The sequence below is a fragment of the Gouania willdenowi genome, chromosome 4, assembly GCF_900634775.1.
Source record: "Gouania willdenowi chromosome 4, fGouWil2.1, whole genome shotgun sequence".
NCBI classification, from domain to species: Eukaryota; Metazoa; Chordata; class Actinopteri; order Blenniiformes; family Gobiesocidae; genus Gouania; species Gouania willdenowi.
Window position 1 is genome coordinate 23171120 of NC_041047.1, and position 27848 is coordinate 23198967.

Here is a 27848-nt window from a genome sequence, read left to right on the forward strand (position 1 = left end):
TGGGCGGCAGCAGTCGATGCCGCGTCTACGTATCACGTTGTCTATGCTCCATGGTGACGAATCCTCAGCAGAACCAACACACTACAGGCGCTCAATTTAAACGTCTTTACCGCGGAAACATGTTGAACGAGAGGGTTTATATATGTTTATATATGTAACAAAATCAGTGGAGAGACCTGTGTGTAATGAGGTCAGCACATGTTTAATACTGAGGGAGCGGGACGGTAACTTCGGTATTGTGAATTTACGGTGCAGTGGCTAACAAATCTGGCTCTTGTAAACAAGGTGAGGAATAAACTCTTAACTACAGTCTGTCATTTACTGAACAATACAAGCCCATTTGAGACTAGTTTATTAATTTGGTTAACATTTGTTTTGTAGCAAACATTTAAAAACGGGCTAGCTGTTTAGCAAATAGCCAGCCACTCAATCATCATCACGTTAGCATGAATTTGAAACCTAGCATACGTGATTATGAGGTAATTCACGTGCGGTGTGTATTTTGCTTCCTATCTGTGATCACCACAGAGCCGTTACAGCCATGAACAGTAACGCAGAAAGGAAGTTTATCAGTCTGAGGAAACGTCTGGATCAGCTGGGCTACAGACAGCCGCTGGGGATCGAGTCTCTGCCGCTGGTGGAGAAACTGTTCAGGTAACACCACCTCCATACCGCCCACCCACACTGTTGCACTTTATTAGAGCTGGGCGTCATGGACCAAAACTCACATCTAGATTTTTTTTCCCTCAAAATAGCGGTATTCAATTGGCCGCGGCTATTATTACGGAGACGTATGAATGGACTGTCAGTCTATTCATACGCAGCGGCCCTCATTGGCCAGTTTAGGTGACGTGATAGGTGCACCACGTGACTTAAATTTCCGTCAGTTTTCTTTTAGCTCATATTTATTTTTAGCTACCCCGCTAATCCTTTTATTTGAGCCCTATCCCTAACCCAGGAAATACCCTGAAATGTTTTTTTTATTTATTTTTTTGTATACATATTTTTAAAGTTGGAATTTTCCATGTCAAATATGTTAAAATGAAAAAGAAAAAAACTGTATTAATATACACTTCTTATACAGTTTAAATCAATCATTTTTCAAATGTAGTCTGACCAGAAAGACAATTCTGGGTTAAATTTGATGATCCAAATGCCGCCCAGGCACATTTACTAAAAAACAGCTGAGGGACAGCACGTGTGAGTGAGTTCTGTAGTGTCGCTGGTTTAGGGGAAAGTCTGGGTTAGAAAGCTCTCAGCAATCCATCAAACTTTGGTTCTCATGTTCTGAAAAGTAGTGAAAGTATTGTCAAACAAAATATGCTATAAATATACTATATATATATATGCAGTGTATGTATATATATATATATATATATGCGCAATATTGTAATTTTCATATCCCCAAAATTAGGGATGAGTATTAGCAAGGATGTTGCAATACCATGCGTATCGCGATACTTGGTCACGATATTATCACGATATATCGTGATATTCTAAACAGTTAATATCAAAATTAAGTGTAGAGATGAAAAATCAAGTTGCTGTATATGTTTATCAGAAGATTTTGATCATTCAGAGGACAAATTGAGTAAAAACTATTTGCTTCAAAACATTCTATTTATTATTAGTGTTTTTGCAAATTTTCACTGAAAAAAGAAAATGCAGTTTTACACACTGCCATCATAAAATAAAGTACAACATGTTTCTTTTCACTGAAACTACTGTGTAGAAGTCTCAAAGTAACCATGACAACATAATGAGGGCATTGTAACAACTGTAAGTGAGAACATTAAGGAAAAATCACCCTCAGTTACTGACGATGCGCAAAAATAAGAAAAAATAATTTGTCCTATTGTATCAGTTTAAACACTGATCTGAACAGATTATATGAAAATAAAATATCTGTGCATACATAAATATTGCAGGCATTACACACTGCCATCATAAAATCAAGTGCATCAAGTAACCATTGCAACACATTGAAAGCATTGTAACCACCACTGTAATATTGCACAAATACACAAAAATAGTGATTAAATATCCCCCACAAAAAAATCGGCACCCGACAAATTGTGATATATCTTGAAATCGATTTTTTTCACACCCCTCCCAAAAACAGAAACCTTGATATATATATATATATATATATATATATATTTTTTTTTTAAACTTGTGAGAACAAGTAAATGGTAGCTTGTACTTGTAATTCAAGTACAAATATCAAAAACAAGTGGTATGTTTATCAAACTGTTAAATAAATAAAAAAAAGAGAAGTTTAACTTTTGCTTCTACAACAGATTCTAATTCTTTAAAGTTCTTAAACAAATAAATCATAAAAAAAGTAACCACATACATCTATAAAAGTGCCCAGTAAGTTTTTAAAAAAAGTGCAATCAACATCGAAGCTAAAATGCACTGAGGAGTGAGGTAGTTTAACAAGTCTAATCTGCTTCACTGACACCTAGTGATCTGCTGTTTACGTGCTATGCATATGTTGGCGCTATTACATAGTTTTTTCGTTAAAAAATCTCAAAGTATTGTTTTTTGATTGATACGATAATCGCACAGTGAAATATCGCGATACATTGTTGATTCAATTTTTTTTCTTACACCCTTACTATTGACCGATGTCGATTAATGGGTGAGGCGCTATAATCAGTTGGGCTCTAGAGTGAAGCAGGTGACTTGGAAACTACTACTAATAGTGATTTTCAATGTTCTGCATAAATATTGAATCATGCAAGTTTTCATTTAGAAAGTGTGTGATCAGACTGATTTGTAATTTAACTGATGACACTGGATTACAGTGATCTGATTCATACGACTGAGAGCCTACGCAATGCCAAACTGTCTGTGGGTAAGACTGAGAAAAACAGCCAAAACTTTGATGCTCTCCTGGAGCCCTATAAGGCTGAGAATGCCCGAGTTGTGAAGGAAAACAACGAACTGCATCTTGAGCTCTTAAAGCTGAGGGAGGAGAAGGATCGTGTAACTCGAGGTAAACTGTTGTTGTATACATTGCTCTTGGTACAGAGCAGAATGTTAAGAAATTCGCTGACCAAATTGATCACTTTTCAGAACTTAAAAGCCATGTCAGAAAACTGGACCACCAGACGTCTGACTTAAAGTTTTTAAACAACCAGTACGTGCACAAGGTTCGATGCCTGGAGAAAGATAGCAAGGCCAAAGCTGAGCGAATCCAGCAGCTGCAGGAGAAGAACATGCAAGCTGTGGTACAGACACCAGGTAATGACACAGGCCTCCTCTTTCAGTGTTTCATGTGTTTTATTGAGCATGACAACCTTTTCTTGCCTTCATCATGAGAGTTCACCAATGTATTCTGCTCTCCTATTGTTTCACAGGAGGAAAAACGCACAGTATTCCGTTCAGACGGCAAAGGATGCAAATTGCTGATCTCGTGCCTCCCTCCTCTACATCAGCATATCCTGTCCAGCAGCCTGATGACCCATATCTGGCTGACCTGCTGTTGCTTGCAGATGGAAGGTTTGTCATTTTGTGTGTGTGGGTCATCTGAACTTTAGAGCAGTGGTTCTCAACCTCGGGGTTGAAGGACACTGGGAGGGGGTCATCAGATGATTTCAAGAAACTAAGAATATTTTTCAACAATTTGAGCTAATTTTCGTTTATTTTTACTCTTTTTCTCCAACTACACCAAACTTGCCATAATTTAACCTATTTTTATCACCTTTTCTTGCCATATTTTTGCTTTTTTTAATGAATTTTTGCTACATTACTCCCATTTCTGCCACTTCATCAAATTTCAATGCCTTTTCTACACATTTTTTCCACTTTCAAGACATTTTCGGTGCTTATCACTTTTCCGCCTAATGTCACATATGTTGAGCTCTTATTTTCATTGTGCCAATTTAAATACATTCACGATTTATCATGCCCATTATTTAGCAGTTTAAACTAATTGAAAGAGAGGAAGTAGTGATCGTCTAGTTCTTTTAGGTTTAAGACAGCAAACTGAATGGGGTGCTGATCAGGGCACAGGAATGAAGAGATGAGACGTCTTTTCTCTTTAACTGGAGTGTGTTCCAGCTGTATTTTATTCCAATTAACAGCAGATTAAATGGTAGTTGTTGTAGTAGTTCTAATATTGTATAGTCTAGCAAACATGAGAAAAATAAACAATTATATGTAAAGAAAATACAAAGCTGTGAACGGCTGATGTAAGTAACATTCTGTTACATCAACATCAAAAAGGCTCAATTACTCCAAATTATCTCTAATTTACAACCAAAGGTAAAAAGAAATGATCCACATTCACTCTTCTGTATAAATGAAGCGCCACATTTAGACTGAATCAATGTGCAAGGTAATAGCACCCTCTCCTGGCCAAAAATATTATTGAATAGATTTTCCCCCAGCAGTTATAACAGCAACGTGAACTCCGACATGGTAAACGGTGTTACATAAGTGGGTTAGCATGACATCATCATAGCTGTCAGCCTATACACTTATCAACATAGCATGAACTTAAAACGTAAATGGTGACTTACTTTCTGGTCATGGACTATAGACAAACTGGTGCACACAGGAGTAGGAACTGCACACAACTCAGAACGTTTTAAAGGACAGGAACTAGTTAAACATCCGAATCAGGCTCTTACTTGGACAGCTGCCAAAACTAAACTACCGGTCACGTGCACACTGCTCACTGAAACCAAGTGCCTCTTAAAGAGGCAGGTACATAAATCAGAGCCTTTTAAACAGCCGCCCCCAAAAGTGCATTGAACTTTTGTTTGAAATAAAGGCTCTTCAACTAACGATAGAGGAGAAGGACTGAGAGGGATCTTCCTCGCTTGATGGAAGAGCTGGTAACACCACCAACCGAGCCACCGGCCGGGTGTAGACGTGTCCTTTAACATCTACTTCAGCAGACCTGATGAACTCATCATCACTGCGGTGAATCTTCACAACATGTTAGATGGGCCATAGGGCCCGAGGCAGTTGTGGGTCAACCATCATGACAACTGCCTTTTCCAGGATTTTGGGAGGAGAGGAATGCCATTTCTGCCTAGTCTGTAGGCTAGGAAGGTAATCTCTGATGAACCTACACCAGAACTGATCGGCGAGAATCTGTGAATGCCTCCAGCATCTACGGGTCAAGATGTCAGTCCCTGGGTAGACCACTTGTGGAAGAGATCCATCTGGCCGCCCCATCAGCAGACTGTTGGGTGTTACAGGGTCGATAGCTGCGACGTCAGCAGATAAGTAACCTAGGGGCTTCGAGTTCAGGACAGCCTCCACTTCTAGGAGTACCGTTTGGAGGACGTCTTCAGGTAGAGGTTGTGATCCCACGCTAGTGTAGAGTGCGGACTTGACTGAGCGAACCTCTCTTTCCCACACTCCACCAAAGTGTGGGGCTGCTGGAGGGTTGAACCTGAACTGGATCCTTTGACGAGCGAGTTGATCCTGCAGGGTTTGTGCCATTCTTTCATAGGCTTCTCTGAGCTCCCGTTTGCCTCCCCTAAAGTTTGTTCCATTGTCCGACCATATTTCTGCAGGGGTTCCTCTTCTAGCAATAAAGCGCCTCAGAGCCATCAGGTAGGTGTCTGCATCCATCGTCTTGAGTAGATCCAAATGTACGGCCCTGGTGGTTAAACACTTGAATATAATCCCCAAGCGCTTTTCCTGGCGTCTGCCCACTTTCACCATCATAGGCCCGAAGCAATCCACACCAGTGGAGTAGAAGGCTGGTTTGTGTAATTGGAGATGAGCAGTGGGTAAGTCAGCCATTCTGGGAATTGTGGGCCTAGCTCTCCAGCGCTGAAACTCAGGACATGCTTGTTGGTATCTTCTGATTGCCTCCCGCCCTCGAAGTACCCAGAATTTCCTACGCAGCTCTGGACCAGGGTGATGGAGATCTGCATAATACTTCTAAATGAGCAAGCCTGTAACTTGATGCGAAGGATCAAGGACAATCGTCGGAGTCTGCCACCCACTCTTATCAGATTGGTGGACTCGTCCAAGTTGGGCGCTAGGGTGAGCAAACGACTTCCTGATGAGACAAGTTTCCCGGCTGTTAGGTGCTTACATTCAAAGGATTGTCGTTGGGCTTGTTGGAGAATGAGTATCTCCGCTTGACGATACTCCTCAGCACTTGGTGACAAATTTGAGGTGGAAGACCCCTGAAGGTTTTGAGCTGTAACATCCAGGAGTTCCTGCCAGGTGTTGCACATTTCTTCAGCCAAGAGCAGAGTGGTAGGTGAGGTGGTCATTAGGCCACAGAAAGCAGCCTTCCGGAACTCAGTCTCATCCTTCAGTGGTTCTGTGCAGGGCTTCTCCGGACAGGTAGCGGGGCTCAGAAGTAGAAACGGAGGTCCTTGTGACCATCGGTTTGGCGCTAGGAGGGCCTTTAGGGTCTTCCCTCGAGTCACGTCATCGGCAGGATTGTTTAAAGAGTCTACATAGCGTCATGTGCAGTTCTCAGTCAACTCCTGTATCTCGGCTACTCTGGCCCCAACGAACACCTTAAATTTGCAGGACTGGGAATGTAACCAGGTTAGCACAGTAGTGGAGTCTGACCACAACACGATGCGCTTCACCTTCAGGGTTAGTTCCTTCTTAAGGACTTGTGCCATCTGTGATGCTGCAAGTGCTGCACAGAGCTCCAACTGAGGGATAGAATGCAGACGTTTTGGAGCCTCTCTGGAATGAGCATGAATGAAGGAGAGGTGAATGTGGCCTTTGGCGTCCCCTGTTCTCAAGTAGGCTACGGCCCCGTAGGCTTTCTCAGAGGCATCTGCGAAAATGTGCACCTCACGGACAGCGCTCTTTAGGTTGGTGTCTGTAGGCACATATGCACGTGGAAAGGTGAGGAAAGGGAGGGACTCAAGCTGTTCCTCCCATTCAGACCAGGCCTGTAGGAGTTCTGATGGCAAGTTGCAGTCATCCCAACCACGCTGTTTGTCCCAAAGCTGCCGGACAATAAGCTTTGCTCGGGTGGTGAAGGGCAACAGGTAGCCCAATGGATCATATTGGGAGGCTAGCACTCGATTTATGTTCCTCAGGGTGGGTGCCTCATAGGTTATTGTCCGGTGTTTGTAGCCTAAGAAGTCTAGTTCCCAGTTCCAGCTGAGGCCCAGTGTTGACTCCAGAGGATTGGACTTATCTTGTGCTAGCCAGATCTGATCTGGACTCTTGAGGCAGGTGGCTCAGGGCAGTGGTTTCGTTGCAGGCCCACTGACGTAACTCAAAGCCTGCAGAGGCCAGAAGGTCTTTGAGCCGATCAACAAGTATCTTGGCTTCCGTTGGTGTAGGCACACTCTGTAGGCAGTTATCCACGTAGAAGCACTTCTCAACCGAAAGCCTCAGGTCGTCAAGAGGTTTGGTGTGGTCGAGAACATGGAGCTGTAGGGCATAAGATGCACAGCAAGGGCTGCACGTGGTGCCAAAAGGTAAGACCTGCCACTCAAATATTTTAGGAGGCTCATTCATTCACGCCACAGGAACCTTAGCAGGGGGCGATCTTCAGCTAAGAGGCGTATTTGGTGAAACAGCCCCTTGATGTCTCCACTGACTGCTATCGGATGTTCACGAAACCTCAACAGGACTCCAAGTAGGGAGGCGCCAAGGGTAGGGCCAGGAAGTAGGTACTGGTTCAGACTCTGTCCAAGGTAGGTGTGAGAGCAGTTGAAAACAAGGCGATTCTTTCCATTATTACTGACAAGGTGATGGGGGATGTACCAGACCTCTTTGGGTGGGGAGTCCTCACTGACTTTACGCACCACTCCTGCAGTAATAAGCTTTTGCATTTCCTTCTTGTAGGCTTCTGCTTGTTCGGGGTGCTTCTGGAGTCGCCTTTCGGTACTACGCAGCTGTGGCATTATTGACTCTTTTGGCGCGTGAAGCAGGGGCATGTCTGCATGACGAACTAGTGGTGTAGCATGCCTGAGGACATCATCAATCTCCAACCGACCAGTATTGGCTTTAAGATGTGCGACAGCCTGCTGATCCTGCTTAGACCGCGTAACCTCTTTCTCTGGCCTGTAAGTTACTGTATCTACGTGCCATAGCCTTTCGATGTGCTTGTACAGTTCATCTGGTGGTGGCGTTGTTGAGATGAACAGACACTGCACAGGGCCAGTTAGGCGCCCCATGCCCTGGATAGGGCCTTGGAGGGTCCACCCACGTCTGGTGCAGACTGCTGCTGGGCCACCAGGTGGGCAAAGTCTGACGGGCTCCACCGGAGTTGTGAGGTGGGGATGGTCGGACCCGATAAGGAGTGATGGTTTGGCTTCTCTAAAGGCAGGTATAGGGATGCCACGTAGGTGCTTAAACTTCCTTTGAAGGCGGTCGATAGGGTAGGTATGAGGAGCTAGGCTGAGGCGACAAGCTGTGAAGGTACGATCAATTTTATAGCTTGTCTGAGGATTGACAGTTGAAGAAATGCTGAAAGACACAGTATGTCCCTTGAGCACCTGAATATCTTGGCGGACAGTCCGTAGTGGAAGATCTTCAGGGATGCCCTTCATACATAGAGACTTAGCTGCATCTGGTAGAAGCATAGTCCTTTCTGACCCATCGTCGAGGATCGCGAAGGTGTCTAACATCCATTCTCCATAATGCACAAGCACCGGAACAATATTTAACAAGACCCGATTCTCTGCTCCAGGTCGGTCGAGGTAGAGCGAGTCGGAGGCTGAGCTGGTTAAGCAGCTCTCTTCCTTTGCTGGTGCGTTACTTTTCTCTGGTCTCATCTCATCTTGTGGAGGGTCAGGAGGTGTTGCAGGGTTTCTTCAATGTGCACAGGGCTGTCTGATGGGTACGTGCGCAGCGCCATCACCGTCTGTTAACCTGGATCCACTCTCTGAGCTGGTCTTTGGACAGTTTAGCAACATTGCTACACTGACTCGGGTACTGTAGTGTTCATTACTATCACAGTAGGCACAGTAAACTTACTCTTGGCTTTATTATTAGCTGAACTCGCTGTTTGATACAGGGGGTAGTCTTTGAGGCTTCTCCAGCACTTATCAACATAGCATGAACTTAAAACATAAATGGTGACTTAGTTTCTGGTCATGGACTATAGACAAACTGGAGCACACAGGAACAGGAGTAGGAACTGCACACAACTCAGAAGAACATTTTAAAAGACAGGAACTAGTTAAACATCCAAATCAGGCTCTTACTTGGACAACTGCCAAAACTAAACTACCGGTCACGTGCACACTGCTCACTGAAACCGAGTGTCTCTTAAAGAGGCAGGCACATAAGTCAGAGCCTTTTAAACACTAATTGTTCCAATATTGACACTTTGAACCCCTTTTACCACTTTTTTTGTCCATTTTTGGCCACTCTAATTTGCAACTTTTAAACCAATGTTTGTAGTTTTTAAAATCCCATTTCACCACCTTTTCCACCAGTTTTGGTCCCATTTAACCCATTTCATTTCTGTAGAGCGCGCTGAGCGGAGTGACGAAGTGCATGTGGGGCACGCTTATCAGACCTAGAACAGGGGGCGGGAAAGAATGCGCTGAGAGCGTACACGCACAGCGTATACACAATTCCACCCATTATCAGCTGCAGTCTGCGTGAGGGGCTTCTCAAAACAAAATCAGATAAAAGTCAGATATGAGGGTCTGATACTGTGGAGGACCTCATCAGAATTAGCATGGAGGGGCCAGAACTGATGGACTATGATGCCAGGCCAGATGTTCAGCTGTGGTTCTCAGGGGAAGAGGGTTATGCTGCGTTCACACCGAATGCGTCTTCTTTGGCACCGGTTGCATCTGCAGGGTCAGCAGGATGAAAAAATTTCCCCAATTCGCATCATATGCGTGTTTGAAGCGAAGCACCGCCCACCAGCGACACATCCAACTCGGTGAGTTTCACTGCCTGCTGAGGCGCTCCTTTTTCTCCTCTCATAAACCACCAGTGAAAAAAGCCAGTGTGATTAGCGGCGAATGCTATCCTAGCTCAGTGCCGACTTTCAAAGATGAAAAATAAACAGAGAACTTTTACCTGCAACTACCACCTCCTCGCTGATTTTCCTCCACGCCAAATCCTTCCTAGTCCGGTTCCGGTTATAAAGGCCGTGTCATACAGCTCCAGGTGGTCACACACAGCCTCTACTTCACGGATGAATGGGTGAACAGTCCGGTGTCTGTGTTGACGGCCTGACGTCATCGTCAACAAAGACTCTGAATGGCTTACGTCATGCAAAACAGTCGCAGGAGTTCAATATTTTCAACTCTTGCGAATGTGTGGATATGCAAAAAATCGGGAGCGCGGTCACACGGCCAATGCTCTTGATGTGCGGATCGGACTGGAAAGATTTCGCATCTGGGACACATCTATCCATTGACTTTGTATGTAATCTGGACGTACGGACATTTCGTGACGCAGCCGGTGTGAATGCAACATTAGGAGACCCCACTATAAGAGCTGGCCTCTCTGAATTAAATTCCATGAGGTGAAACAATGCAGATGCTAAGTTGGTTATGCTACTGTTAAGTTAATTCAAGTACAGCATTTTTGCAAAATAAAAAAAGAATACATTTAACCTGTTATGCTTTGCTGTTATTTAAAACATTTTTGTTACGTCTTCTTTTAAAATTATATATAAAAGAAATGACCTTTTATTTCAGACACTGCTTGTGTTGTTTTTTAAATTTTTTATTTATTTACAGAATAAAATAACAAAACAGGCTTCCAGCAACCCATCCCAACCACTCCCCCATACATTCATACCACAATCACAACCACAATCATCCACACATTCATAGTGTTGTGACAGGAAAGTGAAATAGAAATAAAAACAAAAAAGTAGCACAAAGCAAACAAAATTACAACATACTGTAACAGAATTAAAAATAAAATCATTAAACCAAATACAACAAGTACCAAAACATTTACAACATAACAAATGGCACACTTTTAAGAAAGTACACCGATTAACTATATTTCTGAGTCAAGTAAGCAGACATTCCATTTCTTTTTATGCTCAGTTATTCTGTTATTGCTATAATTATCCCCCGCCACAAAGTGTGGAAGGGGGATATAGGTTGAGCTCACTACGTCCGGCCGAGTTAAAGGGGACATCTTTTCTGAGAAATAACAAATAATAACCAAGTTTAGTGTGTGGCTTCAGGGTATTAATACCTTGATGGTGTTCGAAAATGAGAAGCGCTCAGTTATTTTTTCCGGAGTTATTGCCTTTGTTCCATTTATTTGACTCTGTTCAAGGCATCTTCAAAGGGGATGGCTTTTCTCAGAAACTGTTTAAGATAGGATCACCAAATTCGGTGTGTGGCTTCAGGGTATTAACACCTTGATTGAGTTGAAAAATGAGAAGCACGCCATTATTTTTTCCGGAGTTACTGCCCTTCTTCTGTTTTTGGACTCAAAGACAGCAGAGTCCAAAAACAGCTTTTCTTAGAAACTGTTTAAGATGTTCTTGCATTTATGACATTTAGGAGAAGTTGTGAGTTTTAATGACAACCAATCTGGCGGGGGATGTTTATGACTGTCTTTATTTGTTTCTAGCATATACTGATGATAAACTCTATTCTTAAAGTGTTTTCTACATAAGTTTGATATAGTTTTAGCTTTAAAAATAGACATTTTACCCAGCAGAATAATCACATTCAAAAAGTGTGTACATTTATCTTCAAAAACACATTAAATATTCTGTGGTGTGATTTGCATAACAATATCCATAGACCATAACCATGACTGTACACTGACCTAAGACTTAGCCACATGTGGACAAAAATAAAACAAATGCATTAGCCACTGCTTGTTGCAAAAAACCTAATATTGACAAAACATTTTGCAAATATTATATCTCAAGTCACTGTCAATCTTTACTTTATACAGAACTATGGTATGCCAGTTAAGTCATCAGCATGCATGGCTATGCTGAACCCCCCCCCCTAAAAATGAAAAGGGTGTGACCAACTGAGAATGTTGCCACTTCTGGAAAAGTTTGTGTAGAGCCCTGGCCCCAAAAAGCTCTGCCCTTTATTCCACCTTATGGCCCTGTCTCTACATGATTGTTCGTCAATGTCTGTGTTCAACCATCGTCAGGTACAGTGGGGGTCCGCGGTCTCTGGCACCTTTATTTTGGAGGTCTCCGGCTGAAAAGGTTGAGAACCTCTGCCTTAGTGTATGATTTTCTCATAACTAATACAAGTATATGTTCCTCCAATTTTAGAATTCACGAGTTGCAGGATGACATAGTTAAAGTCAAACTCGATCTGGAAAATGCTCAGGACTTTATAAAACACTTACAATCTCAGGTGTGTATTTTAAATTAAGAACTAGTAAATTTCTTGTGATAAAGTGCATTAACAATGTCAGTTTTTTTATTTTCTTTTAGGTGAAAGAGAGAGAGAAAGAAATAGAGCGCTTAAATCATGCACTTCAAGGTGGACGGCCACACGATGTTATATCGCTCGAGGCTCAGAACATCAGCAATGAGAAGCTCATCTCCCATCTTAACCTTCAGGCACGCACACATAGGGTAATAGAAAAGAAATGTTTTACCGGTACTTGCTTATTGTTGTGTTGTGCTGCACAGATTGAGTACCTGCAAGAGACCAATAGGACACTGCAGCAGAAAGTAGAGGCACTGCAGCAGAAAAAGGAGGACGTCTCCACTGAAGTGGCCAATCTGTCTTTAAAGAACTTGGAGCTGTGTGAGGAGTTGTCCCACATTGATGACCTTGCCAAACGGATAGAGATGGACAAGGAACACGTGTTGGAAACTGCTGACATGGAGCTCCAAGAAGCTAAGGTGGGCATTTGAATATAAAGTAAAACTTTTAGACAAAAGTACTTTGCTTAGCAAGAAATTACAAAATCTGAATTTGAAAATGAATTTCTTCCATTAACAGAAAGAAATTCAGAGGCAGCAGAAATGTATTGAAGACCTGGAAGATATTGTCACTCAACTTAGACAGGTGTGTGAGCAACTCATTTTCTGTTTTTGTTGAATTATATTTTCCTGAACTAAAGCCACTCTATCTTGAAATTATGGAATCTAGGAGCAGTCAGAAGGACAGTTTGACAAAGACCGTCTTCATGACAAGCTGGTGGAGCTCAAAGGGCAGAATGAGAAGCTGGAAGGCCTCGTCAACTTCCTGGAAGATGAGAAAACCAGGCTTCAGGATAAAGTGGAGAAGATGATGGTGTCTGGTAAGCATCCGTTTACCTCAGCTATAAAGGAATGTTCTTGTTCCTGACAGACTGCGACTCAATTGGTCGTATATGCGACTATTTTTTCTGTGTGCTAGTGAAAATTTAATCTGGTCGCATCTGTGTGAGTGCGAGTGAAAATCCAATAGGTGGAAACTTCCTCGTCCTATTGAGTCTTCCTCCTGAGAATCAGGGTCCGACATGTACACTACACGCGCTACCATGTCCCCAAACACACCACTGCAGCGTCACCAACACTGGAGAGAGATGGGGTCCATGCTGCGTTCACGGACACTGGGACAAGCACACTGGGGACAGGAGTCCGGGCACACGGAGCATGGGGGGCGCGACAAGTGAATGTGGGGCGGGCGGGCGATTGGGGGTGGTGGTGGGTGGGTAGTGAGCGTGCTGAGCTCACTGGGCATAGTGACGGAGTGCATGTGGGGCGCCGAGTGGAGAGTGTACACGCGCAGCGCAAACACGATTCCACACCAAAGAGGAGGACCTCATCAGAATCGGCATTGAGGGACCAGAACTGATGGACTATGATGCCAGGCCAGATGTTCAGCTGTGGTTCTCTCAGGTCAGAAGAAGAGGGTTAGGAGACCCCACTATAGACCTGGTCCCTCTGAATTGAATTCCATGGCATGAAGCAATGCAGATGCTAAATTGGTTATGCTACTGTTAACTTAATCCAAGTACAGCATTTCTGCAAAATAAAAAAAAAAACATCTAACCTGTTGTTATGCTTTGCTGTTATTTAAAACATTTTTGTTACATCTTTTAAAATTATATAAAAGAAATGACCTGTTATTTCAGCCACTGCTTGAAAACCTAATATTGACACTGAAACATTTTGCAAATATCATATCTCGAGTCACTGTCAATCTTTACTTCAACTATGGAACGCCAGTTAATTCAACTAGGCATTGCATGCATGGCTTTAAAAAAAAAAAAAAAAAAAAAAGGTGACCAAATTCTGTGCTGGTGCGACCAACTGAGAAAGTTAGTCGCACCAGTGCCACCACTGGAAAAGTTAGTGGAGAGCCCTGCCTGACATTGGCTTTTTTCTTTTTTTTTAGATAGAGAGTTAGTGTTGGAGTTGGAGGCGATGCGGATTAAACACGGGGTCTGTGGCCGTGAGCGCTCTCCATCTCGCCTGGATGCATTTGTCAAGAGTCTTGAGGAGGAAAGGGATCGCTATCGCCGTGAGGCGGAGCTTTACAAACGGGCCAAAGGATCTGCTGGTTTGGAGCAGAGTCCCATTCAGAGCAGAGGCAGGAGTCCCCAGTCAAAGGTAATCAGGACAATGGGTCAAATAAACATAAAGCTGTTTTATCACCTCTGATAAGGGATTCTGTCATTTCACAGGGAGGCGTTGTTCAGACGGAGCTGTTACATTTAATTAGAGAAAGAGATCATCTTAAAGCTGCTCTGATGGACTTTGAGAAGCAGATGGAGAACATTGAAAGTAACGTGAAGGCTCTGAGCTCAGAGAGGGACCATTTTGAAACCCTGTTCAAACAAGTAAGGTTTATAGGCTTTTATCTTTAAACTAGCTGTTTAAATAGACTAGTGTATCTATTATATATCTATATTTATTTAAAAACTAAATTCTCTCCATTTTAAGGCTCAAGAGGAGTTACAGCAGGGCAGGGGAATGGACAGATCAACTGAGGTCCTGAAACTGAAAGAAAAGCTGAAACGGGCAGATGTGAAACTTGGTCAGATCACTGCCGACAGAGATTTACTCATCGAGAAGTTAAAGGTCAGTTCAAAGTTGACAGATTTCCTTTTTACAGTCTTATTACATTGTCTATTCGTTAATAGATTTAAATGTGATTAACAATCATGATGACATATCTTTGCAGGTTGCTCAGACTTCAATTTATACAGGCAGAGACGCAGAAGAACGAAGCTATGTCGATCTAGAGAATAACATAAAGAGTGTGAGTCTAAGGCGAATTATATAGTAACAAATTATATATTGTGAGAAATGTCATTGATTCTTGGTGTACAGCACGTGTGTCTAACTCAAATCCGGCCCTTTGGAATAATTCAGTTGTAGATATGTATCTAGATATCTCAGCCCTTCTAAATACACAAATTAAATGAAACTCCACAATATTTGGAGGATCGCAATTTCCCCATGCTGTTATCATATGATATCATATTTTAAATCTCAAATTGTTTAAATGACTCAATTTTCCTCAAATTATTTCACATACTTAAATAAAAAAAAGGTTGCAAAATCAATTAAATTTAAACGAGTCAAATCTGTCACTTATTGCTTGGATACATAATTTTTACTTCGAAGTGCAAACTTAAAGATATCTATGTTGAAATTGCTTTTTTTCCTGCCTAAAATCTGCAGCCCATTTAAATTAAAACTTTTTCATATTTGGCCCCTGAACTAAAATGAGTTTGACACCCCTGGTGTACAGGGTTGTTTCTGCTCATATGTCATGTGTAACAGTGTTTGTTTTGTGGCGTAGCTCGAGCAGGAAAGAGTGGCCATGCGGTCACAGCTGTGTCTGATTAAAGAAAAATTGGAGGCAACAGAGGAGGAGCTGAAGGCTCGATCTGCTGTGATGGTCGTCTCTGCAGAGGAGGCGTCTCAGCAGAGGGCGGAGTCCAGTGCTCTCAGGTAAAAAACATCACACATTTGAGTAGGATTACTATTGCAACTACACATCATCAGTAGTGTAAAACTTTAGGTGATGTATTTAACCCCGGTTCTATGAGTGAGATGTTTCGCTTTGGGATACACACTTCCTGTAGCCCTCAGAAGCACTTTTCTCAATCCGCCAAGGCCTGATGCGTTGCAAAGAGCTGTCCATCTGCCAGGGACACTCTCACCCTCTATAAGGGGGGGGGGCGGATGTACAGTTCCTCTTTCAAAAGAAGCACCTCTTCTCACTCGTTTGAGCTAGAAGGGTTATCTGGTGAGAGACACCGCACTCATATTACTCAAAGAACCGGGGTTTTCAGGGACCCCGGGAACGTGCGTCACTCAAAGAGAGGAGATGATTGCAACTCCACAGGATCAGCCTGCATGCCAGCAGCAGCAGCCGACAGGAGCGTCAAAGCCAGCTTGGTGGTTGATATACTCTACCAGCGTGGTACTGTTTGTCCTCACCAGGACATGATGTCCCCTGAGAGACGAGAGGAAGTGGTACAACGAGAGGAACACCGCTGACATTTCCAAATAATTTATGTGACAGCGTCGGAGTCCTGCGATCCAGCAGCCTCTCGCCGACCTGCCCTCAAACACCCCATCCAAGCCCACTCGCTGCGCCGACAGGTGCGCGGTGAGAGGCGCAGAGACAGTCCCAGAAAGACAATTTCCTGTGTAGGGGACAACATGCTCTTTTTCGCGTTTATCACGAATCCTAGGTCGGATAGGTGACGTAACAGAATGTGGGTGTGCGCTGTGGCCTTCGATTCAGATTGTGCCAAAAGCAGCCAATCGTCCAAATAGGTGGCCAAGCGGATGCCCCGCCTCCTCAGCGGGGCTTTTGCAGCCTCCATGCATCGCACGAACACCCTCGAGCTCAAAGAGAGGATGACGGGGAGCACATCGGTATTCGTAACATATCCCCCGGAAAGCCAATCTCAGGTACTTTCTATGTGAGGGATATATCGGAATGTGGAAATATGCATTGTTCAGTTCGACAGACGTGATTCGATTTCCCTGATGCACCAGGCGTAAAAGGGTGGCGTGCGTAAGCATCCTGAACTCATATTTCCTGAGAAATCTGTTCAGTCCGTAGATCCAGGATAGGGTGAATGTCGGTCCCCCCTCGTTTGGGGACCAGAAAAACCTGGAGTAAAAACTGCTCTGGGACAGTGCGGATGGAACGATAGAGATTGCTCCTCTGCTAAGCATTGAGCCAATCTCCTCCTGTATAACACGTGACCGGCAAAACGAGGAGGAGCGATGCCAAAATCTGTGACCTGAAAAAATCTGTGACCGCAGGGGGCGACAGTTCCAACCCTTGTGGCTTCTCGGCGGACTTTATTCCCCCTTAAACATGTTTGTAATTCTTCTTCAGTCTGCATTTACTTCACCCACCGGAGCATTTTATTTAAGGTGGAGTAAATAGCTCCTTAATAGCTACGAAGAGGTTATGGCAATTGACGTAGCACTCTTCTTCTCCACCGCCAAGAAGCTGCAGCAGTCACAGATTTTTTCGGGTTATGCTATAGAAGCTAAGTAAACCCAGGAACACTGCTGCTTCGCTTACCTATTGCAGATTCAGTCTTCCCAGCCTGGTGCAGGTCTACAATTTTGTTTCTGGTGTCCTTTGACAGCTCTTTGGTCTTGGCCTCACTACCTCTGGATCTCAGGAACATGGACTCATTTTCACAATTCGAGGCCGGACTCAAAACCCACTTATTTAAATTTCCCACCTGAGCCCCCCCCCCCGCGCTGTCTTTGTGTTTTAGCTTCACTTTTACTGTTGTTTTGAATACTTTTTTTTTAGCTTAAATGTTATTGTGGTTTTTACTATGCTGTTGTGGTTTTATTATGTACTGTTAAGTGACCTTGGGTGATGTTCGCATTTTATATATATATATATATATATATATATATATATATAAATAAGGAAAGGGGATACTTGAGCTAAACAAGTGAGAACCACTGATTTAGCAAACAATGTATAATTGAAAAAATATTTTTGAAATATTCTTTTTTTTTTTTTTCTCGATTGTTATTTTTGTAATAGTTGAGAATAATAATCGAAATCGTCATCCAATTTTGATTAATTGCTTAGCCTTACAATGTGCTACTTAGTTCATATTTGCTGCTTTGTTCAGGTCGCTACAGGAGCAGATGGAGCAATCATTGTCTGATGCTCAGCACAGACTGTCTATGAAGATGAACGAGCTGCACAACGCCTATCTTCAGATCGAAAAGCTGGAGCAGAGATTAGGTAAAAAAAAAACATCACAAGTGCTTGCTTGACTGCTGGTAGGCTAACCCAATGCTGCTTTCTCCATCAGAGGAGCTGAGTCGGCACAGCTCCAAGCATAATGAGGAAGTTGCTACTCTTCAGAAGTCAGTTTCCTCCCTGGACAAAGAGAAGGACGCTCTGCAAGATGAAATAGATCAAAAGACAGAAAAACTGGTGCATGTCCAGGAGGAACTATCGAAGAAGGTAAAGCTCATCAGAACAGTACCATTACTGAGTATCACAGCACTTATTTATACAACCAGGTAATCATTTCTGTTTCCATAGAAGATATTTACAATCTCCACCATTAAATAATTAGGTTAGATAACAATTTAAACTAAATCAATGAAAAAGTTATGCAGTGTTAATAATGATAATAATTCCCACAGGAAAAGACCCTGGTGGATGTGAGACTCACAGTACAGAACATGGAGAGCTCGCTTGCGTGAGTAAATCGATGTAAATGCAAAGAGTTGATCTTTTTTCCTTCATGTTGATCAACTCGCCCAACCGCTGTCATTTTAGCCAGCTGCAGGGAGCCTTAAACAGCCGAGAGAGGGAAATTAGCAGTCTGAGGAGACAACTGGACGTTTCTCAAGAGGAGCACGCGAAATTTAGGAGAGAGAAAGATGTTGCTATCAGAGAGAACCGACGGCTTCAAGATGACCTCGCTACAATGACCAGAGAGAACCAAGTAACAAAAAAAAAGTCAAAAAGTGTGCAATGGAGTGCAGATGCAGTAAAACGGAAGAAACTCCTGCTGTCTCTTTGTTCAGGCTGTGCACGGAGAAATGGAAGAAGCGCTACATGAGAAGGATGAGCTGAAGATGAGGGTCCACGCCTACATTTCTGAAGTATCCAGGATTGAGAGACTAATGGAAGCGAGGGTAAGAAAAGCAAAGCCTGTCTTTTCGGTGTACATTTATCTATGGCATGTAGAAACGGGTCTGTTCACCTCCAGGAGCAGGAGAACCGGGATCTGCTGGAGCGTTTTAAGATAACCCACTCTGTGATAGAGGAACGGGAGCAGAAGCTGCAGCAGGCTGAGGACTTGAATAGCTCCATCCGCCTGGAGCTGCTGTCCTCAGACACTGAACGGAGACACCTGCGGGACTCTGTCAACCAGAGGGAGAGAGAAATCCAGCAGGTAAAAAAAAGAAAACAACAAACGTCTATAACAACAATAATAATAGACTTATATTTCCTTATATAGCCCTTATTAAAACACGTTACAAAGTACTTTCCAAAGGCAAATATACATTAGAAATTTAGAAAATAAAATATATAGTCTTGGTGAGGGATTAAAACATTTAAAAAAACAGAAACATAAAAACAAGTTACAGGTTACTTAAATATTGTCACACCTCGGGCAGGTTATTTACTTAGAGTTCACTTTAATTGAAGGGTAAAATAATAAGGAAGGCTAGTAGTAACTTAATAAGGTTGGAAATATTTAAGATTCAACATGCAATACTTTATATCTCCTAATTTATGCAATTCTTTAATTTTCATTGGAAAAATATCATCCTTTTTTTACTAGCTTTTAACAAACAACTTTTAACTGATCGTGTAACATGTAACATTTGTAAAATGCAACAATTATATTTTATGAAAATCCACCAGCAGTAGAAAAAAAAAGTTTGAGGTCGAACAGATACCGCGTCGGGGAGAAATATACTACACACACGCACACACACTTACTTGATTTATTAGTGATATTTTATACATCATATTATATATAACATACTACAACCCATACACCAAATCAGCAGGATTTTAAAACATTGGTAACAATTGGTAACAATGTTTTAGTGAAAATAAACATTTAAAGATGATAATTTAATACGAAAACTTTATCAGGTGCAGCAGTAGTTAACTCTATTAAGTACTATTCTACATCTGATATCTGTATTTATTTTTGTGATTTTGAATCCTAGAAAGTAAATCAGATTTTAGATGGGGCTCATTGGTGAGTTCAGCCTCTAAGGTCCCCTCACATGGTCTATCTGGGCTACCTGGTGCCCGCGGGCACTGTGTTGATGACCCTTGGATTAGGGTCAGCTGCTAACTTTTCCTGTGGTCCCTTTGTTGTGTCTGAAAGCACACACAGGCTCTGCAGGCATATGAGGCTCAGGTGTCATCGCTGGTACGTGGGATGTCCCGATTAGAGGAGAACCTGCAACAAGCACAGGAGGAAAAAGCCTCTCTGCTCTCAGATCTAGCTTCGGTCAGGGAGCTGTGTGTCAAACTAGATTCTGGCAAAGAGCTGATAACACGGCAGCTAACTTCAAAGAGCATGGACCTTGAGCGGGTAAAGCCTGTTTTCAACATGCCGCTTGCTCCCCACTGTGAATACGTTACCATTAAAGCACTGATAATTATTTGTCATCAGCTCACAGGAGAACTGGAGGATGTTCGGTCAGAAGCAGAACTTCTTAAGAAGCAACTGGCCAGTGAGAGGCTGACTGTGCGTAACCTGGAGACACTTCTCTCCACCAACCGGCACAAAGAGTTCCAAACTCATCTGACAGCCAGCGAGAGAGAGTCGGAGCTCAAACTGCTACGAGACCGACTCACTCTGGCTGACAGTAAAACGTATTGACTCCAGTTCTTACCGGTGCTCTGATTGGAACGCTATGAAGTGCTGAATAATCCTCTTGGTGTGTGCAGTGCAGAACATACGAAGGAGGTGTCCCAGCTTCGCAGCAAAGTGTCTCAGTTGCAAACAGAGATGGACGTTCTGAAGAGACAGCTGACCACAGAGCGCTTTGAACGGTTAGAAGCGGCTACTCCTTCCTCTTCACAATGCTTTTATCATTTCTTATTGTCACTTAAATATATTAGGTTGTTCCATCCAGATGTACGTTCACAAAACAGAACATTAAAAAGATTCAACAAGCAGATAATGGCATTAAAAATTCATATTACACAGCTTCATAAGTCTGGTATCACATTTATAGCTTGGCAGATATGGAAAAAAAATTCACTTCTGGAAGAAAACTTTAACATTTGTACATGTGGGTTCTATTTCATAATATTTCATGAGATGTCTCACTATGGGATGCATCCTCCATCTATAGCCCTCAGAAGCATTTATATCAATCTGCCAATCCTGATTGGCCAGTGAAATGTGTCCGTCCACCAGGGACATTCCCACCTCCTATAAAAGGAGGAGGCAGACAGACACCCTCCATTCAAACACCTCTTCTCTCTCTCAGCATATCTTGCGTTTAGGTTCTATCAGCTCAACTGTCCGCAGGCAGATCTTTGGCTTCCAGTCGACAGACGCTGGTAGGACTGACACCTTTTTTCTTTGAAGACCATACCAGGTCGACAAGAAACCAGTACTTACTTTGCCTCCTCTCGGTCTAGTGCTGTCCTCGGTTCCTCACCACTCCAAGGTGTTGAATTGTTGAGCCCGTGCTCCGGCTGAATGCTCCTTGCCAACGCTACGCTCCAGCGCACGTTGGCCTTGCTGCGGCGCTCTTACTCTGGTGACTGATCCGCTCCACGCTTTGCACCACACGGCGCTCACCAGACGCCAGCACACCAGCTCCTTTGCACATTGTTTCGCATCCCTGGTAGCTTCAAAGCTAATCCACCTCCTCTCCCTGCCTGCGTCAGCGCAGAAATGGAGGCCAAGGTTCTTCTCACAGAGGAGATGGGATGCGCTGTCAATGCGGGAACAAAATCTCCAACAAAGACAAGCACCAGGTCTGCTCGAACTGTCTGTGGCTGGAATATGCCCGGCTCTCTCTTGACTCCCCCGGCTCATGTCGGCACTGTGCTGTGTTCAACACGAAAAGCCTCAGCAGGAGGCTGGCGCGTCAGGCGAGCCTCTCTGGACAGGACCCCTTCCTTCCTCCTCACGGCGTCCCCACCGCAGCGGTAGAAGAAGAAATAGCCCACAATGACACTGGGACTGTTCATGGTTCTAGCTGGGGTTCCCACCTCCACCTGGCTGACATATCCCCACACGAGAAGGATGTCCTCGTGATAGACTGCAGGGAGGAGGACGGAGACTCCTCTGACCCTCTCCTATTCGGTGAGGATGAGGTAGATGAAGCTTTCATCACCCCAGCTCGGGGCATGCTGCCTGCCACCTTTGCAGTCTCTCAGGAGAAAGATGAGCACTCCACACCTGTCTCTCCTCTCCCAAGCCTTAATACAGTGGATGTGTGCAGATGCGCTGCGGCCATCCCTTGGCCATCGTGTTAACGGATACCACCAGATCCCGATATGAGGGAAAGAAACGCCGAGACAAGTTATCCCCGTCTTCCCTGAGCTGCTGGTGGAGGTAACGCATTCCTGGCAGGACTGCCCTTTCAGCGGAATATCAGGTGCCTCATCCCTCGAATGTGAGGCAATGGAGAGCCGCCAGAAGAGGGCGCCAACATGTCACGGATGGAACCTCCGGCCACTGACGATCTGTCTCTGAGAGAGGGAGCCACCGCACCGCAGCAAGCAAACAAGAGCACCTAACCACTCGCTCCCTCAGGGAGGAGAGATGGGCAGCGCTCGTAGCCCCACCTTGTGTGTTGCGGGCAGTATCGAGACGATACAGGTTGCAGTTTGCATCTGTCCCTCCTCAGTTTGCCGGTATAATACATTCTCTGGCCCTGAGAGACTCGGCTTGAGTTTTACAAGAGGAGATCCGCTCTCTGGTGCTCAGAGGAGCAGTCTCGGTCGTCCCTCCCATGCTGTCTCAGAGCGATTTTACTCCAGAGATTTTCTGGTCCTTAAACGGTGGGGGACCAGTATTCGCCCTATCCTGGATTTGCGGGCTCTGAACAGGTGTCTCAGGAAATACAAGTTCAGGACGCTCACGCATGCCTCTCTACTGCGTCGAGTGCGTCCGTATTGGTGCAAATCTGTTGACCTCAAGGACGCATATTATTATTATCTTCCCTACAGAAAGTTCTTAAGGTTTGCTTTTTGGGGGATATGTTACGAATACCGTGTGCTCCCTTTTGGCCTCTCTCTGAGCTCAAGGGTGTTTCTACAATGCACAAAAGCTGCGGTAGCCGCGCTGAGAAGGCGAGGCATTTACCTGGTCACATATCTGGACGATTGGCTGCTTTTGGCACAATCGGAGACGGAGGCCAGAGCGCACACGTATTCTGTTACTTCACCTATTCGATCTGGGGCTCGTGATAAATGTGGAAAAGAGCATGTTGACCCCTGCAAAGGAAATTGTTTTCCTGGTACTGTCCCTGCCTTGGTGAAGACGTCCAGGGCATGCCTTGCGCTATTTCAACCGGGCAACTTTATTCAGTTCAGATTATGTCTTGATTACACAGGTTGATGGCTTCGGCCATCCTCGTGATCCTCCTCAGATGCATCCACATGAGGGGGTTCCAGCTGTGGGTGGTCTCACATGGGCTGAGTCCTGTGCTTCATGGCACACTGAAAGTATTGGTTACGCCAGAGTGTGGCGCGGCTGTGTGCCACTTACGGGACTTCTTATGGGTTTCCTTACGCACGGTGTATTACATTATACAGGGAATGGAGGTTACACCCACATGTGGTGCGACTGCTGTGGGCCCGTTACGGGCAGGCCAAGGTGGACCTGTTTGCCACGGGGGGAAATGTGCAGTGCTCAACACAGATGTTCTCCTTGGCGTAGATGCACTAGCGCACGACTGGCCACACGTGCTTCTTATGCATTCCCCCCGTTGGCCCTGATACCCCCACTTTGTCCAGGGTGAGGGAACATGGCCATACACTAATCCTGGTGGCTCCACTTTGGCCTGCCCTGCACTGGCTGGCGGAGATTTACCAGTTGCTGTGTGCTCGTCCTTGGCAGCTCTCGTTGCGCAGGGACCTGCTGTCGCAGGCCGGGGGCACAATTTGTTACCCGCACCCGAAGCGCCTGGTGCTGTGGGCTTGGCCCTTGATTGGCTCAAACTGTGAGCCATGGGACTTTCACATTGTGATTTCCACTATACAAAGTGCTCGAGCCTCCTCCACTAGGTCTCTTTATAATTGCAAGTGGGAATTTTTGAGGGATGGTGTCTCCAGAGGAGTCGCATTTTGTCATTCCTGCACGACCTGATTGACAAGCTCAAAGCCTTTTCCACTGTGAATGTGTATTTGGCGGCAATCGCCGCCTGCCATATAGGTTTTGGGGAGTGACCGGCGAGCCATCACTCGCTGTTCTTATATTTATAAAGGTAGCGCGCAGGCTCCTCCCCATGTCCAAACCACTGGTGCCACCGTGGGATCTGGTGGTGGTTCTGGAAGGACTTAAACGACCTCCGTTCGTACCACTAGAGGAGGCGAGCCTGAATTTTGCCTCTTTGAAAGCTGTTTTGTTACTAGCGCTGGCTTCAGCTAAGCGGTTCAGTGACATCCATACGCTTTTGGTGCACCCGTCATGCGCTCAGCTCTTCCCGGGCAATGCGAAGATAATTTTGAAGCCCAACTCGGCCTTTGTGCTGAAGGTGGTGGGCTCATATTTTCCCATTGACTTTTTGGCCTTTCCTGCTTTACAAAATGAGCAGCGGCCTTATGTGTTGTGTAACAATTTGTGCGGTGCACATTTATATGGACATGACAAGAAGCCTCAGAAGGAGCGATCAGGGGAGGCCTGTTACTAAGCAATGCCTGTCACACTGAGTTGTGGAGGCTATTGCTTTGGCTTATATTAGTCACCCACATCATGGGCTTTGTTCAGGCGAGTGTCTGTACAGAACATTTGTGCGCTGCGAATTAGACCTCGCCTCTCACATTTGTCCGCTTTGACATGCTGGGGATTTCCGTCCCGTGCATGGCACGGGCCGTTTTACTGTCCTATGTGTACAGATGTCTGCCCTGCGGGCTGATCTCCGCTCAATAAGCGTCTGCAATATGGCAGCTACTATATCCCATAATGAGACATCTCACGAAATATTGTGAAATAGAACTTTAGGTTATTTATATAACCCTGGTTCTATGAGTGAGATGTCTCACCAGACAACCTTTCTTGCTCGAACGAGTGAGAAGTGGTGCTTATTTTGAATGGAGGGTGTCTGCCTCCTCCTTTTATAGGAGGTGGGAGTGTCCCTGGCAGACGGACACGTTTCACCAGCCAATCAGGATTGGCAGATTGATACAAATGCTTCTTAGGGCTGCAGATGGATGATGCATCCCATCGTGAGACATAAAATATATAAAAAATATTATTAAGACCTTGTCAAAAAATACACAGGAAGTCTAGAATCTTAAATTGAAAATTGCAAAATTGCTATTTTTGCTCACGTTGTATTTTAACGCATTTCTCAAAGGGCGTTTCACTTGATGGGGTTCAAAATTGCTGGAGATCATCTAGAGAAGTGGGACAACAAAAGTGATCCATGGATTCTTTGGGCAAAAATTACAAAATATTACGTTTTTGGAAAATGCTCCCATTTGCACATATGAACTCCGATTTGCGTCAAATGTGATTCAGTTGTTAAACTCTCGGCCCTAAACCAGCTCAATGTGGAAAAACGGACATTGGCGCGTTCGCGCCCCCCTACAGAGTGACGATAATTTAATATGGGGCAATTGTATTTTAACGGACTCCTCCTAAGACAGTTTAATATGGGGGAAAAAAAATCTAAAATGTTTTGGAATTTTTGACGAACTTTTGTTTTGGCCTCTCAATCAAAAAAGACAATGAAACGCGTGCTTTCTTTTTATCGTGTTTTTTTGTATCGAGATAACATCCATTTTGTGTTAATAGAAAATTGGCCACATCTTGAAAATTGTCAGCGCAAACTTTAACACACTCCTCTTGGAGCTACTACTACAACAACTCCAACTCCAGCAATGTTCTTGGATGTACAACAACAAAAATCATAAATATGTCTAAGTTTATATCTCAGTAGTACATTTCTGTCTAAACAAATCAATAATAATGCATTGATAGTGTAAACTTCACTGTTACGTTATGTCTTTTTACAAACTTGAGGCGGCGCGGCAAAGGCCTTTCCACGTGTGAAGCGTTGTGGTGGCCGTCTTATATCTAATCTTGGTCTTGGTGTAATTTACAGTATTGTAAGCTATTTCATGAGAATTCTTGTCCTCAAAAACCTACATTTTGTCACAAATATCATGCTTCTACATCTAACAGAAGTTATAGTAAGATTGAAATTTGCAATACGGATGGCGGCCATCTTGGATCTTGTTTTGAGCACAATTTACGGTACTTGAAGATATATTATTGAATTCCTTGACCCTGAAAACCTCTAATTTGCCACTGAGAACATGATTTTGTGTTAAATGGAACCAAACTATCCACGTTGGCAATTTTGAATGAGAACCATTGGTTTTCCAGCATAGATCTCATTAAAAAGGGATTCTTCATACTCAAAAACCCGAAGTACAAATGTTCCTGCTTTCTTCCAGACGTGAACAATGAATATGTTAGCCTGATACTGCTACATATCTGCCGGGCTATTACAAATACATTGTCTGACATCAATGAGGTTATTTACAGTATCTGTAATTTTTTTCAGTGTTGCCAAAAACTAACCTTTCTACCCTGCCTCCCCGTCCTCAGTGAACGAGCGGTTCAGGAGATGCGTAGGCAGGGTCTTTCCTTCTCATCTCTACAAAGCTCTACGTCCCTCAGTGGCTCCAGCAGCTCCCACCATGTCTCCCCAGAGCACTCCATCCTCCGAACCCTGGACCACTCCACAGAGCCTTCAGCAGAGAAGTGAGGGAGGCTTTCTGCTCTGTAGTGTTTAACAATTAAAAAAGTAATCCTGAACCTGTAAAACCTGAATCATTTAAATGTCTCAATTATCTGATGACAGAAAGTTCCTTACATACTTTATGATTTTTTGAAGATCAAAATTCTTATTTGAGGAGGTATAATTTTTAAGTGACACAAATATTTTAAAGTGTAATTTCAATATCTAATTTAATTTGTAAATTAATTACTTTAGATCACACGTGTCAAACTTATGGCCCGGGGGCCAAATCCAGCCCTTTAGCACATCCAATTTGGCCCACAGCAGAAAGCAAAAAAAGTCAGACAAACCATGAATCATAACCATGAATCATTGTGTAAATTACCAACTAATTCAGTTGTAGATATCTCCAAAATATACACAAATTCAATCAAACTCCACAATATATGCATGGCTAATTTTTAATTCGGCAATTTTCTTCAAATTATTGAACAAAATTTCCCCAAATTACATGAAATGGGTCACATAATCAAATGAGTTGAAAGTGAAAATCTTGCTGGGACTGATATCAGTCACTTATCGCTTTGATATTATCAGCGTCGTACATATTTGATCATTTATTTAAACATAGAAGGCAAACTAGAGCACAATAATGATCAAGTTACTCATTTTCGCTCCTAAAATCTGCAGCCCACTTAAGATAAACTGCTCCGTATTTGACCCCTGAACTAAAAAAAGTTTGAGAATTTTTATTCCCTAAACTGTGTTTCATTATTGACCTTATTAAGTTACTGAGCTTTGCTTAGTTAACCAAGACAGAGATGTCTTAATTCACTTTCTGTTTGTTCATTTTTCCAGGAGTGTGAGCTTCAAAGAACAATAATATAAAAGGACACTCCAACTGCTGATGAGTGAGAATAAACCAAAGTTTAGGAAGCTTGGTAGCAGCTTCTCATTCTGACTGCTGCACCTTTACAACAGTTTTGTTGATTTACACCCCGGGTTAAAATACCTCCATACATCTGGTCAAATACCCAGTATTGTTGTGTAATGTTAAATG

The 27848-nt window shown here is 43.7% G+C and overlaps 1 protein-coding gene across 1 annotated transcript; it reads left to right on the forward strand.

Moving 5' to 3' along the window:
* Positions 1-52: 52 nt before the first annotated feature.
* On the forward strand, positions 53-27822 carry LOC114462549 (centrosomal protein of 135 kDa-like). The gene is made up of 26 exons (XM_028445459.1): positions 53-285; positions 529-654; positions 2811-3001; positions 3082-3249; positions 3366-3507; positions 12191-12275; positions 12356-12484; positions 12557-12772; positions 12873-12938; positions 13023-13173; positions 14256-14470; positions 14545-14700; positions 14804-14941; positions 15045-15122; positions 15669-15820; positions 17995-18110; positions 18181-18335; positions 18521-18576; positions 18657-18825; positions 18908-19018; positions 19093-19278; positions 20233-20442; positions 20524-20726; positions 20802-20906; positions 26656-26811; positions 27647-27822. The coding sequence occupies exons 2-26, from the start codon at positions 542-544 to the stop codon at positions 27669-27671; spliced, it is 3492 nt and encodes a 1163-aa protein (XP_028301260.1). The 5' UTR covers positions 53-285; positions 529-541; the 3' UTR covers positions 27672-27822.
* Positions 27823-27848: the final 26 nt, after the last annotated feature.